The sequence below is a fragment of the Cydia fagiglandana genome, chromosome 4, assembly GCF_963556715.1.
Source record: "Cydia fagiglandana chromosome 4, ilCydFagi1.1, whole genome shotgun sequence".
NCBI lineage: Eukaryota > Metazoa > Arthropoda > Insecta > Lepidoptera > Tortricidae > Cydia > Cydia fagiglandana.
This window is the reverse complement of record NC_085935.1, coordinates 6597997-6613989: the sequence shown is the minus strand read 5'-3', so window position 1 is coordinate 6613989 and position 15993 is coordinate 6597997. Positions and strand designations below refer to the sequence as shown.

At 37.5% G+C, this 15993-nt stretch overlaps 1 protein-coding gene across 1 annotated transcript in view; it reads right to left on the bottom strand.

The window, feature by feature from the left end:
• LOC134663518 (integrin beta-6-like) overlaps positions 1 to 14667 on the bottom strand; it is a 32677-nt gene extending 18010 nt beyond the window's left edge. Inside the window, exons 1-3 of the mRNA XM_063519910.1 lie at positions 14410 to 14667; positions 1038 to 1241; positions 295 to 602 (exon numbers count right to left, since the gene is read on the bottom strand). Of these exons, the coding sequence (XP_063375980.1) occupies positions 295 to 602; positions 1038 to 1241; positions 14410 to 14565 (668 nt within the window). The 5' untranslated portion in view covers positions 14566 to 14667. The remainder of the gene's footprint in view (positions 1 to 294; positions 603 to 1037; positions 1242 to 14409) is intronic.
• Between the last annotated feature and the right edge of the window lie 1326 nt (positions 14668 to 15993).

Genomic DNA, 15993 nt, shown 5'->3' with positions numbered 1-15993 from the left:
TTAGATTAAAAATGGGCATCGTGGCAGCACGACTTAACTGATGAAGAGTCTCCAAAACGTTAAAAATATATTACCAAAAGCGGTTTTTGAATAATAGTGTAAGGTATACTCATCATAAAGCATAAGGAAAACGTACTGGTGCCCGACGCAGTTCCAGTACATGTCACCTTGAAACTTGAGTAATTGTCAATAGAGGTGACAGCAAGGTGTCATCTATTGGGCATTAGCATGTCTAGCACTAGAACGTTTGCCTTAATAAGCTGAATAATGAATAATCGACGACCTCTCTCTCACCTGTCGTCGTTGCATTGGCACGCTCCGCAGGTCAAGTTGCCGAACCCGTGGCAGTACTCCTGGTCAGCCGGGACCACCTCCCCCGAGCACCCGCACCCGCACGGCACCACATACTTCAGCACAGCCTTCTTCTCAACACCCTCTATACCCACTTCCACAAAAACATACTCGAACTTTGGCGAATTCTGCGAGCAAAATCCTTCTTTCACCGTTGTAATAACTTGTAGTTTATTGTTAATCATATCTAATTTTACAAAAACGCTCGATTTTCCTGACGGTTGCGTCGTGTTGTAAACGTTGTAACGCGGCTGCGAACAAAAAATATAATTATTATTTCTAACGTGAGAATGACAATTAAAATTACATTAAACACAAGTACATACGGGTATAATAATTAAGGCTTTACGAGACGAGATAGCACCATTACCAGCATGTAGATAGGCATTTCAGATTCTAAACTAAAAATTGCAAGAAAAGCCTGGACTTAATTGACTTAGGTTATTGTGGCTTACTGTTGGAGTCTCGTTATTTTTATTTAAAGCATTCTCCGGCCTTAAACCAAACCACTGAACTAAATAACGGGTTGAAAATTGTCAAACTGTGCATGAGATATGCGCATTTTCTATATTGATTTTTCAACAATGGTATAAAGCAGCCACCATTTTTATCAAACGGATATACCATCTTATTTTGTCCATCATCATACCTAATTTCACACATTTTCTATAAGAATAAAAATGTACCTTTTGCTGGATTCCTTTCACTGGGCGGTATCCATTAAGCTTCAGAGGAGTGACCTTCGCCGAGTTAATTTCAGCCACCTGTTCCAGGTACTCTGGGCTGAACATCAAGCCGTCACGAGCGATGGTCTCGACGTGAGCTTTTTCCTTGTGACCCGGACACCACTCGTCTCCTAATGCATTTAACGGGTTTTTGCACTTTTTATCCTGAAACAAAACAGAATACACGTTATTCATAAATTTCATCATCACCAGGCGTGACTCACTCCGCGATTCCGTCGCTTTGCTACAGCCCTACAGGTAGCTAAAAGTGCATCCGTTCGGCCCCAATTTTGGGGTTTGCCATAAGCCGCGCGTGGCGCTGTCGTCACCTAGCGGCCATATCTGTGCTGATCGTAACAGATGCGTTTTGTTAGAGAGTGAGTCTTCTGTACCTAGTACTATTATTTATTCTGTGTCATCATCTATATCTCATAAAAAAAGTCCCCCGCCGCGTCTGTTCGTTCGCGATAAACTCAAAAACTACTGAACGGATGTTCATGCGGTTTTCACCTATCAATAGAGTGATTCTTAAGGAAGGTTTAGATGTATTTGTTAACCCGTGGGAAGCCGGGGCGGGTCGCTAGTTAGGTATGCATATAATGTATATGACACCGTATGATTGTGAACCCGTTAGTTTACAAGCTAACGTAGGTTGATATGGTAGGTTGGTAGAGTATGTTTAATATTTGTGTACGAGTATTACAATAGGTGTGTCGGTATGTACGAGCCCGTTATAACACCTACCTTAGACAATGGTTAAAACTATAGTTCGTTTTTTTAGCCATAAATAAAGGTAAACAATCTTGACGTGCCTTTCGGAAAATTTTCAAAAGAATCTTTCCGACGGCACATCACACAAAGACAATCGAAATACAGTCAGCTCCAGAGAAAAGGTAATATCCCCCCTGCTTAGAAGTTTCTATGCAAAGGTGTTAAGCGAATAGTATTGCTGATTGTACCATAGCTATGTCACTTATATGTACCCTCATCATACACGATACATTTCAAGAATGCTCCGTAAGCTCCACTTCGCTCCTTGTAAGGCACTGGCCGTATCCTAGACGAGTAATTACACAAATCGCCGCGCTAATGAAGCAGAGATTGAAACTGGTTGAAATAACCATTTCACACACACATTCGCGACGGACGGAGGTGGCTGGATGTGGCTTGGACGCAATTGACAATCCCTTTGATGGAATGGAGAGGAGTTGTGTTCATGAATTAAGATAAGTAGGTATTTTAGAAAAAACTTGCGCCCGATTCAGAGTTAATAACATGTTTCGGTTTTGGTCTTATTTTTTATACGACCTCGCTGATTTAGAATCGACCTCCTTGTTTTGATTGGTAAACGCATTATAATATTTTATAATCGCAAAAAAATCGCATAAGATTTGTGAATTTACATGAACAGCAAATTACACAAATAAAATAACACGGGAATAGACCTAAAATTATCTACAAAAGTAGGAGATTTTAATCGGTATGAATTATCTGTTTTAACATCGCCATCTAATGGATAAGTCAATTAGTCATTTCAACAATAGACATTACTTACCATGAGCTAAAATTAAAAGTAAACTCCTTAAATTTCAAATTGACAGCAAACATTGAACTGTATTGAAAGAAAATGTGATTAAGATTCGTGTCCCGTATGCGGCTGTCGATTATCAAAGGCCACTTCTAGTGTTTTCCATCTTAGTTTAGATCTTTGGAATGTCTGGCGCCACGGTGAGCGTAGTCGCGGTATAAAGAGCTCGCTCAAGACGGACATGCCACTTAATGCATTGTGCATAACTGCATATGTGCAAGCTAGAGTTCCATTAAACTATGAAACCATTATATTAACTTTTTGGATTAGATTTTCTCGGCAGATTGCATTTTTATTTGTTGATGTTTTGATGTAGGTACAGTCAGTCAAGAAAGTGGTTTACCACTTTTCGACTCTATCATCTGATTGATAGAGTCGAAAAGTGGTAGACCACTTTCTTGGCTGACCGTACATATAACGATATCTTCGTACAGTAGGTCTATAAATTAATTCAATTTAGGTCTATAAATTAATTTCATTATTAATTGTTAAGGTAAGTATGATAATTAACATGATTTCAATATTATGGTCGTCAAAAATGAAATGAATTGGTGCCTAATAGAATAAAAGTTTAGAGACAGTTGATTTTGTTTCCGGTGATCGTCTATTATAGCTAGAGATTATGATTTATTAATTGTCATCTTTGTCTTTTTTTTTAATGAAATTTTCATATTACAATTCATAAGTATTTATTTACAAAAAAGATATATATATATACAGTGGTATTACTAAAATATTGTCTAATATATTGTTCTCTTATGGTGTAGTATGTATATACCTACCTACTACACTAAGTATAGTTGAATGTGTAAGTAGTAGATAACATCTATTAGTAAGATCTTTCACATACGTTTTAGGTACCAAAGTATAATTTGAATAAGACATATTATATAGGCTCGTAGTTGTAGGTAGTTACAAAGTTATAAACTTGAAAGTTAGTAGCACATGACAATGCAGTGTTAATGATTCGTTAGGAATAACTTTTACCTTCATAACCTTCATTCGTAAGTCACTAAGTACATACACGAATGACACATTACACTTCGTTACAGTATTAAGGGGCCCACTGATTAACAGTCCGCCGGCCGGTATCGGCCTGTCAGTTGTTCGGAACTGTCAAAATTTTGTTCTAACTGACAGGCCGATACCGTCCGGCGGACTGTTAATCAGTGGGTTCCTTAAGTAGTGACTATACGAATGACATGATATGGTCAACTAAAACTTGTACTGAACTCGTTTACTCTACCACACTATCACACGATACTTGATCGTTCTATAATAACAGAGGGCCTACCGCGAACCACGTTCGAAGTGTTGCCTCCCTATCACACTTACGTACAAATTTACAAGTGCGACAGAGAGGCAACACGTCGAACGTAGTTCGCGGTAGGCCCGCTGGTCCCTTCTTATTTAGTCATTCACACAACACATGCTTTATTCATCGATGTTGATTGTTAATGTGACAAACACAACCGGTTGTTTGTGTCCACACGGTAGTACGTACAATAGTTACAACGATGACAAGAATGTGATGCTGATTGATTAAAAAGTTATTATGTTCCGTCACATGAAAATGAATAAAATTAAAGTAATTTTAAGGTATAACAAATGGATTTTGTTTTTAGTTACATCCTAGAAGAACCTCCAGGTCTTTTTAGTTAGTAGAAAGATTTAGGTATGTGCGTATTATGTACTTCTGACTTATGTATCATGTATGACTGTATGTGTTCTGAATAAATAAAATAAATAATAAATAAGTATTTTAGACACTCCCATCGTGAACCAGTCCCCAGCATCATCATTGGTAGAAAATGGAGACCTAGGAAAAAATAAGTAACTAAAACGAGTAACTAGAATTACTTTAATTTTGAAATTACGAACGACACTTTAAAATTTGAAATAAAATAACCGAAATTAGACTTCATATTGAAATACGTAGGTGGAGTTCAACCAAGAAAAGCCTGTAATGATTTTGATAGCACACACAGTGCAAGTGTTATTTTAAACGTTAAAGTTCTATGACTTTATGACGTATAAATAAAACTTGCAGCGCGTGTGCTATCAAACGTTGCAGACTTATATTGGTCTAACTCTAATGCGCATTGAGAAACTGCAACGTTTTATTATCGAGCAATAATATCTAAGTACAATTAAAAGGTCAATAAACCTTAGAAGTTCTACGTGGGAGTGCAATAGAAATGTTGACGATTGTACTCGCCTCCCTATTCCGACCGTATCTGGAACGTACAACATTACTCGTCTAGTGCGTTTAGGCTTGCACCCGGTTGAAATGAGAAGGATAGAATGAGTGAAAGGCGTCTGGATCGGGCAGAATAGGTAAGTTTGCGTGGGTGGCAGGGCGCGCAAGTCTACCCACAGAGCGGGTGTATCTCGCGTTACGACATCCGAGATAAAACTATCCACGGATATGAATTTGCAGTTCATGATGAAAGACAGCAAAGTAAACTTATCTTTCTTGTACAGGAATGAATAGCGAATGTTTATTTTATTTTTCTTGAACTGATATTCCAGTTAATAAGTGAGCAGAATGTAGTTATCTCTAGCTAAATCTTCATAGTCGCTATGACGGAGTGCTTTAAGTAAGTGCGGAGGTGCGGAGTGCTGTAAGTAGTTGAGTCCAGCAGCAAAGTGCAGTCGTGTTGCAGCACCTACATACGATACTGTAAAACGTCTGTATTTGCGTGCTGGTTTGCTTCAAAAACTCGCTCTATGACGCCCCTCATGCCTTAATCCAATTGTTATAACAATATAATTGTAGTTAAGTTTTTCTTAAATGCACCTACTGTTAAACGATACCAATTTTAGTCAAAATGTACAACAAAATAAGCAGAAGGGACACAAATGAAACATTAAAACGTGTTTTATGGAGATACCCAGAAGAGATTTAGTAGCAGGAAAGCGAATGTGGGACGTGAGGAGTCGTCGGCCTACCTTGAGAGTCGAACAGTGGAGCAACGACCGATCTTTTCTGTAGTAGGTACGTAAGTTTAGTATAGTATAGACAGTACATAGTACCTAACGCAAAATTAATCGAATAACGCAAAAGTGCTCTATTTTGAAAATGTGCTCAAGTGATTTTTCACATTTGGCTCTTTGAAGTATAGTATTAGTAAGTATAGTGAACTCTAGGTATTAGGTCAAAGAGAGACATTTCATGATTTCACCTATCAGCCTCATGGGAAATCCGAAGAAATTTGCTTTGAGTTTGTTAGAATTCCTTGTACTTAATATGAGATCATCAAACAGTCCCGCATGGTCTCGCGTTATGCAGCGCGGCAAGGAAAATGAAATGCTGTATATAATTGTACAGTTCATCAGAACTATGAGTACCTATACAATGTGTTGATCACATCCAGTATAGTCGTTATACGTCAGTACACTAATGAGACCTTCTTTCCCCCCTCTCCCACCAGCACCGGGGCTCCGGCCCCCCGGACTTTTGATATGTTCACCTCCTAACTAGTCCAAACAAAGTTACGGAGTCAAAAATTGTGTTCCTAGCATTTCCCTCTATACCTTCTTATTGCTTGGCCTACACGTAATAAGCACAAGCAGCATTATGGAAAAATTCTAGCAAAATACATCAATGTAAAAACGCACAGTTTAAAGAACTGTTGATAATGCAATTAAGATATTACATCATTTCCAGCTCCAGGTGGAACCAACGAACCTTCGAGATTATAACGCAGTTGTAGGGATTCTTTTAACAAGTCGATGACCTATAAGGAGACTACAGACTTCTAAAATGTGTGACTAACGCAGGCAACTATACTTGTATGTGTACAACTGTACATGTATAGTGTCTGGCGGAAAAATCGTCGCGATTTTCTTGGCTCTACCCCAACGTTGGCAATTTAGTTTAAAAGTTCCTAGTATAATGGAGATGAGTCAATGGTAATATTTTAAACGGAAAACTAACAATTCTTTCAACTTTAGAAATCTTATAGATATTTTATGAAATATGACGGCATTTGTAAGGTCTTTATGGTGTAACTTTGGTATAAATGCCTGAAGTTAAACTGAACTAAATAATTAGGTATCGTAATATTTTAAGATAGCAAAATCGCAGTTTCGATCAGCAGTTTTGTTTGACGCTATGATGTGCGTTGGAAAATAAATTCATATAATAGACTTTTGGATTTGCTATAAAAAAAACTCCAACTTTTGATCCTCCCTTTCTAAAGTCGGATAAAAAGAACCGTTATAAGGTCGTCCTCCCAATCAGATCGGCCGATTGCGTCTGACCCACAAAATGCCAGATAAACGCCCTTTGTGATCTTTATGATTTTTGTAAAGGTGTGCTTTATGTGAATTATGTATGTTGCGCAAACTAGCGAGCACGGAAATGTGTGCGGCGCTAAACGTGTTAATGGGCGAATGGTTCGAAATGTCTTAATTGTATTGATTGATGTGTTACTGCATCTGATGTTGCAGCTTTCACGTTGAATTTTAGGTTACAGTCGACTTTAACACTGAAACAAAATACTGATACCTACAGGGATAAGTTCGCCTTTGTACCTTTAATTCTGTAAATATTGTGTTAACTTGTGTTATGTACAAATTTATAATCTCAATTCAGATACTAACTCCATGTCCCATGATTGCCTCTTTCAATTTCAATTCATAGTAAAAGAGGTGGCAAACAATCAAATAAATATTTGAAAGGCTGCCAAAAAAGACGTCTAGGTATATAGCCTGCTGTTGAAAATGTATTTTAATTCTTTTTCAAAATGATATACTTAACATATGTTATGTAAATAATTAAATATTGAATATAGAGCGTACACTCGTTAATTTATTCAATGCTCATTCGTTTAAATTTTTTCGGCATTCCTTATTTTGTGCCTCATTAAGCAAATAGTAGGTAAATGTAAGTAAACTGTTATGTAGCATAACGAAGACAAGGTTTTCTTTTAATTACAAAGCGGTGTTTTTGAAGATAAAAACTGAGTGGCAGTTCATTTACGAAATAGATTTGCGCTTTACAGTTACGAATGCAGTGTTTTTTATTTTTTATTTGACGTGGTTTTTTGTTGACGTTGGTTAAGAAAATCAATTTAGTTCTTTCGAGAGTTACTTAATTGCATTCAGTATTCAATCAAATGCATTGTAATAAAGAAAACGTCGCAAATAGCTGTTGTGGCCACATGAAAAGCAACAAAATCAGTGTTTGATAAATTTTATGTGGTCGTAAAAAAAGTTACGATAAATTGAACAAATATATTTAAAAAATTGGTTTGACTCTTGCCAATTTGCTTTAAAGAAGTAGGATTTTAATGTCATAGTCGTTACCAAAATAAGTAAGTCAATTTTAGGGCACAATTACACTAACCCGGTCGACCAAACCAAACGGATACGTCTACCGGATAAAGTAATTGAGCCAGTTCAACTGGGATATGTATTTTGTATTACGATGATGATATAAGTATATACAATGGCGAAAATAATCTAGTAAGAACTCGAATCAGACTCTCATATCGACTCGTATACTTTTTCAGCGACTTGGCAATTCTAGCGAAAATTACGTAAAAATACATACTTTAAAAAACTTAATACTTCATTGTAAAAAACATGAAATCTACAAATGATAAATTAACGTCACAGCAGTTAAATTAAGATCGTTTTATTAATGTCGAGACTCATTGTATGGTTGTGTCGATAAAACACATGAGCGTTTCTGCGGTACAACATCGGTCTCGAGATTACATACTTACTAGCACTACTGAGAGAGACTTCAGACATGAGAGTACTTACATCTTACTATCTTCAATAAACAAACCCTACATAATTTTCATTGACAACTAAAAATATGCCCAATAAAACGATAACTACCATTGTCGTCGTTAATTGCCCCCTCGTAAGTTCAGGATAAATGATGCATTAAGAAGGCTAGCAATTAAACTTTACAATCGACCAGCCATCGTCGTGACATTCGCTGACCCTGTTTCATCAACGAAGCCCTAAAGTAATGCTCCCGATCAAAATGCCAATGTCGAAGGTGAAAATAAATGACTTGCAGTCCTGTCCTGTCACATCGAGTGACATTAATTTCACGGCGTAAATGGGTGGTAATGGGTACATTCACGCTCGTTTACGAAATGTGGGTTCGTCATATAGCATCGGATAGCGAATGTCACAGTTTCTGACATTTCTTTTTATTAAAAATCCCATTACGCGTTTACTGATATTGCGTATGATATTGTACGGTTATGGGTGAGCTTTAATTGGTTAGAGGTCCTAATTAACAGGCGACGCGCATGCGCAAGAACATTATTTAAAACATGATTGATTATACGCACTTGGCCGTTATTCACAAGCAAACGGGCCTCATACTAACGAGCGTATTCTCCGATTACGTATACTTATTATGAATCTGGAACTCAAGATATATTAGCCAGGAGAAAACAGTCGTGTCAAAATGTTTTATGAATTAAGTTAGCTCATATCAACGCATACGCATGCTATAGCGATCATGCAAGTGTTCCAGCGATTACACTTGCTGACATTAAAAATTGTGTAACATTTTTTAATATCCAAACACGAAATTAGGTCGAGTTGTATTTATAATTTCTCGGAATGGTGTGTGCGGATGTTTCCACGTTTCGTGTGTACACTTGGATGCACGTTGTGTACGTTTATAGGATGTTAACTGGAAGTCTATACGTAACGATTGCTTTGTTAACTATTTGGTAAACATTTGCTTTTTAAACAAAAAGACGTGGAGTTAACGAACTTTTCGCTTTTTTTTTGTTTTCATTTTAGATACCTTACGAAGGCAATTAGAAACACTTAATGTAGGTGTAGGTATTCATAAATAACGACATATTTATTAGATACTTTGTCCTTTTGGCTACTAGCTAGCTAAGGAAGCTGTTTCATTATAATTATGGTAAAATTAGCAATGACGGCAGCCTTTTGTTCGTCGTAACGAATGATTCATCTCGATATTTATGAACAGTATTGACCGGAAGATGTCGTTTGAATATGTAAATTATGCTCTCATACACCCGTAGAACAAAAGATATAAACATTTTTACTTAAGTATCAATGAGAGGAATGACTTGTAAAATCATTTATTTAAGCTTACGTTAATTTATTATATTCCTATTTAAATGTACTGCCTATTTATTGTAAAACAGATCATATTTAGGTAAGTATTAAATGATTTATTTCTACGTAAACAATACTTATATCATAATTTATTAGTGGTTTCAGAGTGATACATTTTTTTTAATTTTTCAGCTGTCAGTGGGAATTAAACCAGCATTCAGTCTTTCAGTTGGTAAGCCATTACCGTAGCCTTTGAATCCTGACAAATTATAAAAACATGCGAAAACTCTTATAAATACGTTTCTAGACACACTAGACCCAGATTAAATACCCAGATCAAAAAGAGATAAAAAAAACCAGACAAGTGCGAGTCGGACTCGCCCACCGAGGGTTCCGCACTTTTTAGTATTTCTTGTTATAGCGGCAACAGAAATATATACATCATCTGTGAAAATTTCAACATCACGGTTCGTGAGATACAGCCTGGTGACAGACGGACGGACAGCGGAGTCTTAGTAATAGGGTCCCGTTTTACCCTTTGGGTACGGAACCCTAAAAAATATTTTATAAGTAATCATTATGAGTGCCGGTTTAAATTGGTACTTTTTCGTCATAAATGGGACTTTGGGCCTTGCGTGGTTCAACCTGTAAAACGTTACAATTAGGCATTATATAGTCAAATTCCCCAGTGGTATATTTGGACATGCAAGTCTTTTGTTTTATATAAGTAGTTATGTACAGTTCCCCTCCCCTTCGCCGGATATTGGGAAATGGGGTCGCTCAGGAAATTCGAAGGTAGGTAGTGACCCTTGGAAACACTTCACCAGATTGGATGACGTCACTAAACTAACTAACTCTATCTTGTTTATTTATAATTACTTTTTTTCATGTAGGTAAAGTTGAAGGGGCATGTAGTTTGGTTTTATGATCCATTATAGTTAGTTTTTTTTAGCATTAGAAAGAACTTGCAAGAAGGTAAGCGATCTTGACATGTCTTTTAATTGAAAAACGCTTTTTAAAAATCAAAAACTATTACTTATGAAAGCAGAAGAATATAATTGATCGTATTAGATTCATAATTGTTACATATGATATTTGCCGTAACTTATTTTTAAAATGTGTTTTTCAATTAAAAGACACACCAAGATTGTTTACCTTATTTCTAATGCTAAAAAAACGAACTATAGTACGGTAAACTACGGTATTTATTGTAAACTACGTGTATGTGAGGTGTGCAATAAAGAGTATTGTATTGTATTGTATTGTATAGTACGGATTGGCATTTGGCATCAAGTCTAGTTTTGTACTTTGGTTGCTGTTGTTTACTGTGTTACTTAAATGCCATTTTACATGATGTAATTGGTAAATTAAATTGAAAGTGTTAAATAATGGGACAGTGCCAAGAACTCTTAGACTTTTTAAAAATAGAATGAAAAATGTATACCGGGTGTGGCCTGTAATATGAGCAAAAAATTTAACTGTAGGCTGTACTCCTCATACTGATCAACATTTGTTCAGCGACTTTTAAAAATAACTTGTGGTTTGATTTTTAATACACTTTAAAGTTTATTCTAAGACGCAATGTATTGCGAATTTTGTTATGTTTAAGTCGTGACAATCACAATGATATGGCGTGGCGATGGCGTCCATTGAAGATAATATTTATTTTGTATGAAAAATAGGGAGTCAAAATACTTCATAATTTTTAAAAGTTGCTGAACCAAAGTGTAACCGTTTGAGGAGTATAATCTATGTTTTAATTATTTGCTCGTGTTACAGGTCACACCCGGTATAGAGTTTGACAACAACCTGCGTCGTATGTCATTGTGCCGCTTTCGAGAGCTTATTTATAAGTTAACCAGCATGTCGCTTCAGAACACTAATTTGAATGTCCGCGTGATGGACAGTCAGGGAAACGCGTTGGCCGTGTCATTGTCTGCGTCGGAATAAGGGCACAGTAATCTGTGCGAAATAATCCGATAAACTATCAACCTTATTGGCTAGATATGAAGATTTAAATTAAAATGTCAGTTGAAAATCGTGTTTATTTCAAAATAAATTTAGGTTAGGCTGCAGAGGCGTGATAAACTGCGGAACGAGCTTTCTCTATCGAATTTGTAAAATATTATTTAATCTGTTGTCAGTTTTACAGATGTGCAAGTTGAGGAAAGTTTCAAAAAGTTGGAAGTAAGGAACATTTCAAAGGAAATTGAGAAAACTTTCAATTTGGAAACAAACATTTTCGGTCTACATACAAAAATATGAAAAGTTTCCGAATTTTTTTAATGTGGAAATTTCGCAATTTAGGTAATTTTCCAACGGCACAACCCTTTCTAATTCTATCTTACTTTCAAAAGTCACGTGCTGTTGTTTAAACAAGTTGAATTTGCATGATTCTGTAAGTTCATATATAATATGAGATATGTAATACGTGTAGCATGACTCATGCCGAACATCCAATTTGTTCAGCATGCTATAATATTTAAGTACGTCATTTAAAGGTGTTGTTTCGTATGACCGATAAAAAAACCGGGCAAGTGCGAGTCGGACTCGCGCACGAAGGGTTCCGTATAATAATGCAAAAAAAAAACAAAAAAAAGCAAAAAGAAAACGGTCACCCATCCAAGTACTGACCCCTCCCGACGTTGCTTAACTTTGGTCAAAAATCACGTTTGTTGTATGGGAGCCTGTCTTTTCTTTTTTTTCAACTGTCTAGCTATCACGGTTCGTGAGATACAGCCTGGTGACAGACGGACGGACGGACAGCGAAGTCTTAGTAATAGGGTCCCGTTTTACCCTTTGGGTACGGAACCCTAAAAACAAGTAGGTACCGTATACGAGTGGCATTCAACTCTTAGAAATCTGATCCTGACTTAATTAGATTTTTATAGTTCAAATGCTGCTCAGTGTCAGTTATACGAGTTATTGCATTTTTTAGCCGACTTTAATAGATGGGAGTGTAATGTTTTTAAACTGTAGACAGGTACATACTAGCGACTAGTAGCGACCCGCCCCGGCTTCGCACGGGTTAACAAATTATACACCTCAAGAATCACTCTATTGATAGGTAAAACCCGCATGAAAATCCGTTCAGTAGTTTTTGAGTTTATCGCGAACAAACACACAAACAGACAGACGCGACGGGGACTTTGTTTTATAAGGCGTAGTGATATTAAGTAGATAGGTATGTTATAGGTAGCATTTAGCTTAAATTGTTAAAAGTGTTTAAATTAAACTCGTCATAAGGAAGGAGCGATACAAACCAGAAAATACAAGTAATCAGGATGCGTAGCCATCGTGCCAATCGTTTACGCTCGAGTGATATAGAGAGATGACTACGCTGCAGTGCACTTACGGAGCGTTACCGATTGGCACGTTGGCTAGGTACCCAGTTATATTTTCTACTACTACCTAAACTACTAGTACTACTAGACAGTAGAATATATTCGTACATTTGACCCAGTCAATGGTCGAGTTGATAATTTGACCAATTAGCGACAGCTTGACGGCTGGTCAAGTTCATTCATAAACGCTCTGCCCTACTAAAGGCCTGTGCACACCGGCTGCGCGTGCGTGACGTGCAAGTGCGCGTGCGGCGTTGTAGTATATAGATCGTTATGAGAGACGGCACACCGCTTGCGTGACGTGTGCGTGTGCGGCTCCAACATTTTAGTGCACGCACAAGCGCACGTCACGCATACGCAAGCCGGTGTGGCTCGGCCTTTAATGTAAATAGTGGTGGATGGAGCTCTTTCTACAAACATTTCTGCAGTGACGAAGTGTGGAGGTATAACAATAAAATTCTTAAAAATATGACTAGCACACTTTTTTTTACTTCAAAAGCGGTGCATACTTTTGACTCTAGAGATATAGCCAAAGGCGGTGCAGACTTAACTGCGGTGAGACTCTGGACATTTAGTGACTCTCTTTATGTAAACTACCCATGATGAGCATTACCAAAGTACAAGTCTATTGCACCCAGCCACCCACCTGCATGCTGGTGGATTATCCTCCATAGCTGCCTTAAAATATGGTATATACCTAGAAGGTGAGACGAGTTGCCTCCCTGTCACATTTACGTACGAATTTACAAGTCCGACAGAGAGGCAACACGTCGAACGTGGTTCGCGGTAGGCCCTCTGCTGCGTAACCTTTATCATCCGAATGTCACCTTTAGGTTTTCCTAATGCCCTCTCCAAACGTCCCAATAATCGCATGAAATTTGCAGTACATTACGGTATTTGCTCGATCGATTGAATTAGTTGCTCCTAATTTAGCCAGCAATTACCTATCTAAACTTAAATGCCATTTGTTGCAACTCCTATAGAAGCCTTAACTGAGAAATGAAGCTTTTGAGCAGGCATCACTACCCTCATATTTTTTTAAGTAACGTTGTATGCGGCAATGTTTTGCTTTAAATTTAAATTTACGTAGCTAACCAAAACTTATGAGCGAAGAGACATGTTTAAGACACCTAAGGAAAATATGTAAACTTTTTTGTAAAATAAGTATAGATAAGTATGTACCTACGTAAATGTCATAAACCGACCGACGTGAAAAACTTTTGAAGAAAATTATAGCATTGATAACATTTTCATTTATTTCCTACGATGTGCTTCAGCAGTATATCATGCAATAGCTTAGAAGACTTGGAAGGTACACATTTTTACCCACCTCTTTAGGATCCGAACACCATATCCCACCACATCTGATACACTCATCGCAAGTTGTTTTTTCTACGCTAAAAACGTTGTGGCACTCCAGTGCACAACCAAAATGAATCATAGACACTAACACCAGAAAACACCGTAAACCCATTTTTATAGTCATTACAAAAACACTATACGAAAAAATAGAAAGACCGTTAAAACTTTTTATACTTTTAAATTTCGAACTTGACGTTAGTCGAATGCCGGTTAAAGTCCCGCGAGCGTTTGAATTTCGAATGTGGAATGAACACGCGCGCTCTCGTTCGATGTTACCACCTCACTGACGGTTGTCTGTAAGTTGCATTTCTTGAGTAGCGCGAGAGAGATGAATCATTCGGTATATAAAATTATACAGACATATACATTATGTATAAGGTGTGCGCGTAATTTCCTTACCATAATCGCCAAATCGGTAGAATTTATATTGAGTTGTCACGGTGAGGAATGTATGCCAAGTTATTTTACCTATAGGAAAAATAACATTGAACTTGGAAGGTAGATACAATATATTGTTTAACGCTACGTCTTACGTAGGCGAACAACGCGCGAACGCGGCGCGGCGCGGCGCGGCGAAATCAATCCTTTGATGCCCATAGAAGTGTCCTACGTAAGCGATCTCGTTGCGAACGCGGTGCGGCGCGATTTGCACGCGAATGTCAGGCGGCGCGGCGCGGCGCGGCGCGGCGGCGGCCGCTTTCGCCGCGCCGCGCCGCGCCGCGTTCGCGCGTTGTTCGCCTACGTAAGACGTAGCGTAACAATTTTCTGATCAGCAGATAATTAAGTATGTCAAAGAAATATTAGTTTTAGTTTTAAGCCACAGTTATTGTTTTTATATAGATTCTGCTACCACCTATAGTTCATTTTTTTTAGCATTAGAAAGAACTCCACAGAAGCAAGCGTGCAGTTTTTATCAGGTTCTTTAATTGTTAATAATTATTGAATTATCTAATGTAGCATGGTCAATACGTATAATTTACTTCAAATTATTACCGCTAAAAGTGCCGGATTTGGAAGCACAAGCTTACTTCTGCGAAGTTCTTTCTAATGCTAAAAAAAACGGACTATAGGGAGAGCGGTGTCTTTTGACACAAGTGTCATGTACACTTAAAAAGAAGCACCAGCCCAGTTAAAATTATGTTTGTGCGAACCCAATAAATATATTTATTTTATTTGTATCTCCTTCCTGGATTTCACGGGCCTATAAATCCCGGTCTTTTGATAGGCTTGCGTGGGGATTTTTATTATTTATAATGGTAAAAACATACGTATTTCAAAAATTAAGGTTCCTACTCCTCCTCCTCTTTATATCTCAAAATAAAGGAACTCACATATTATTACCTAATAAGTATCTAACTACCTAGGCACCTATAGTCAGACCGTAAAAAGTCTGCGGCGATTTTGATAGCCCACGCAGTGCAAGTGTCATTTTAAACGTCAAACTTCAATGAAATTATGACGTATACATAACACTTACACTGCGTGGGCTATCAAAACCGCTGCAGACTTTGATTGGTGCGACCCTATATAAAGACAGAGGGTCTTTGGACAG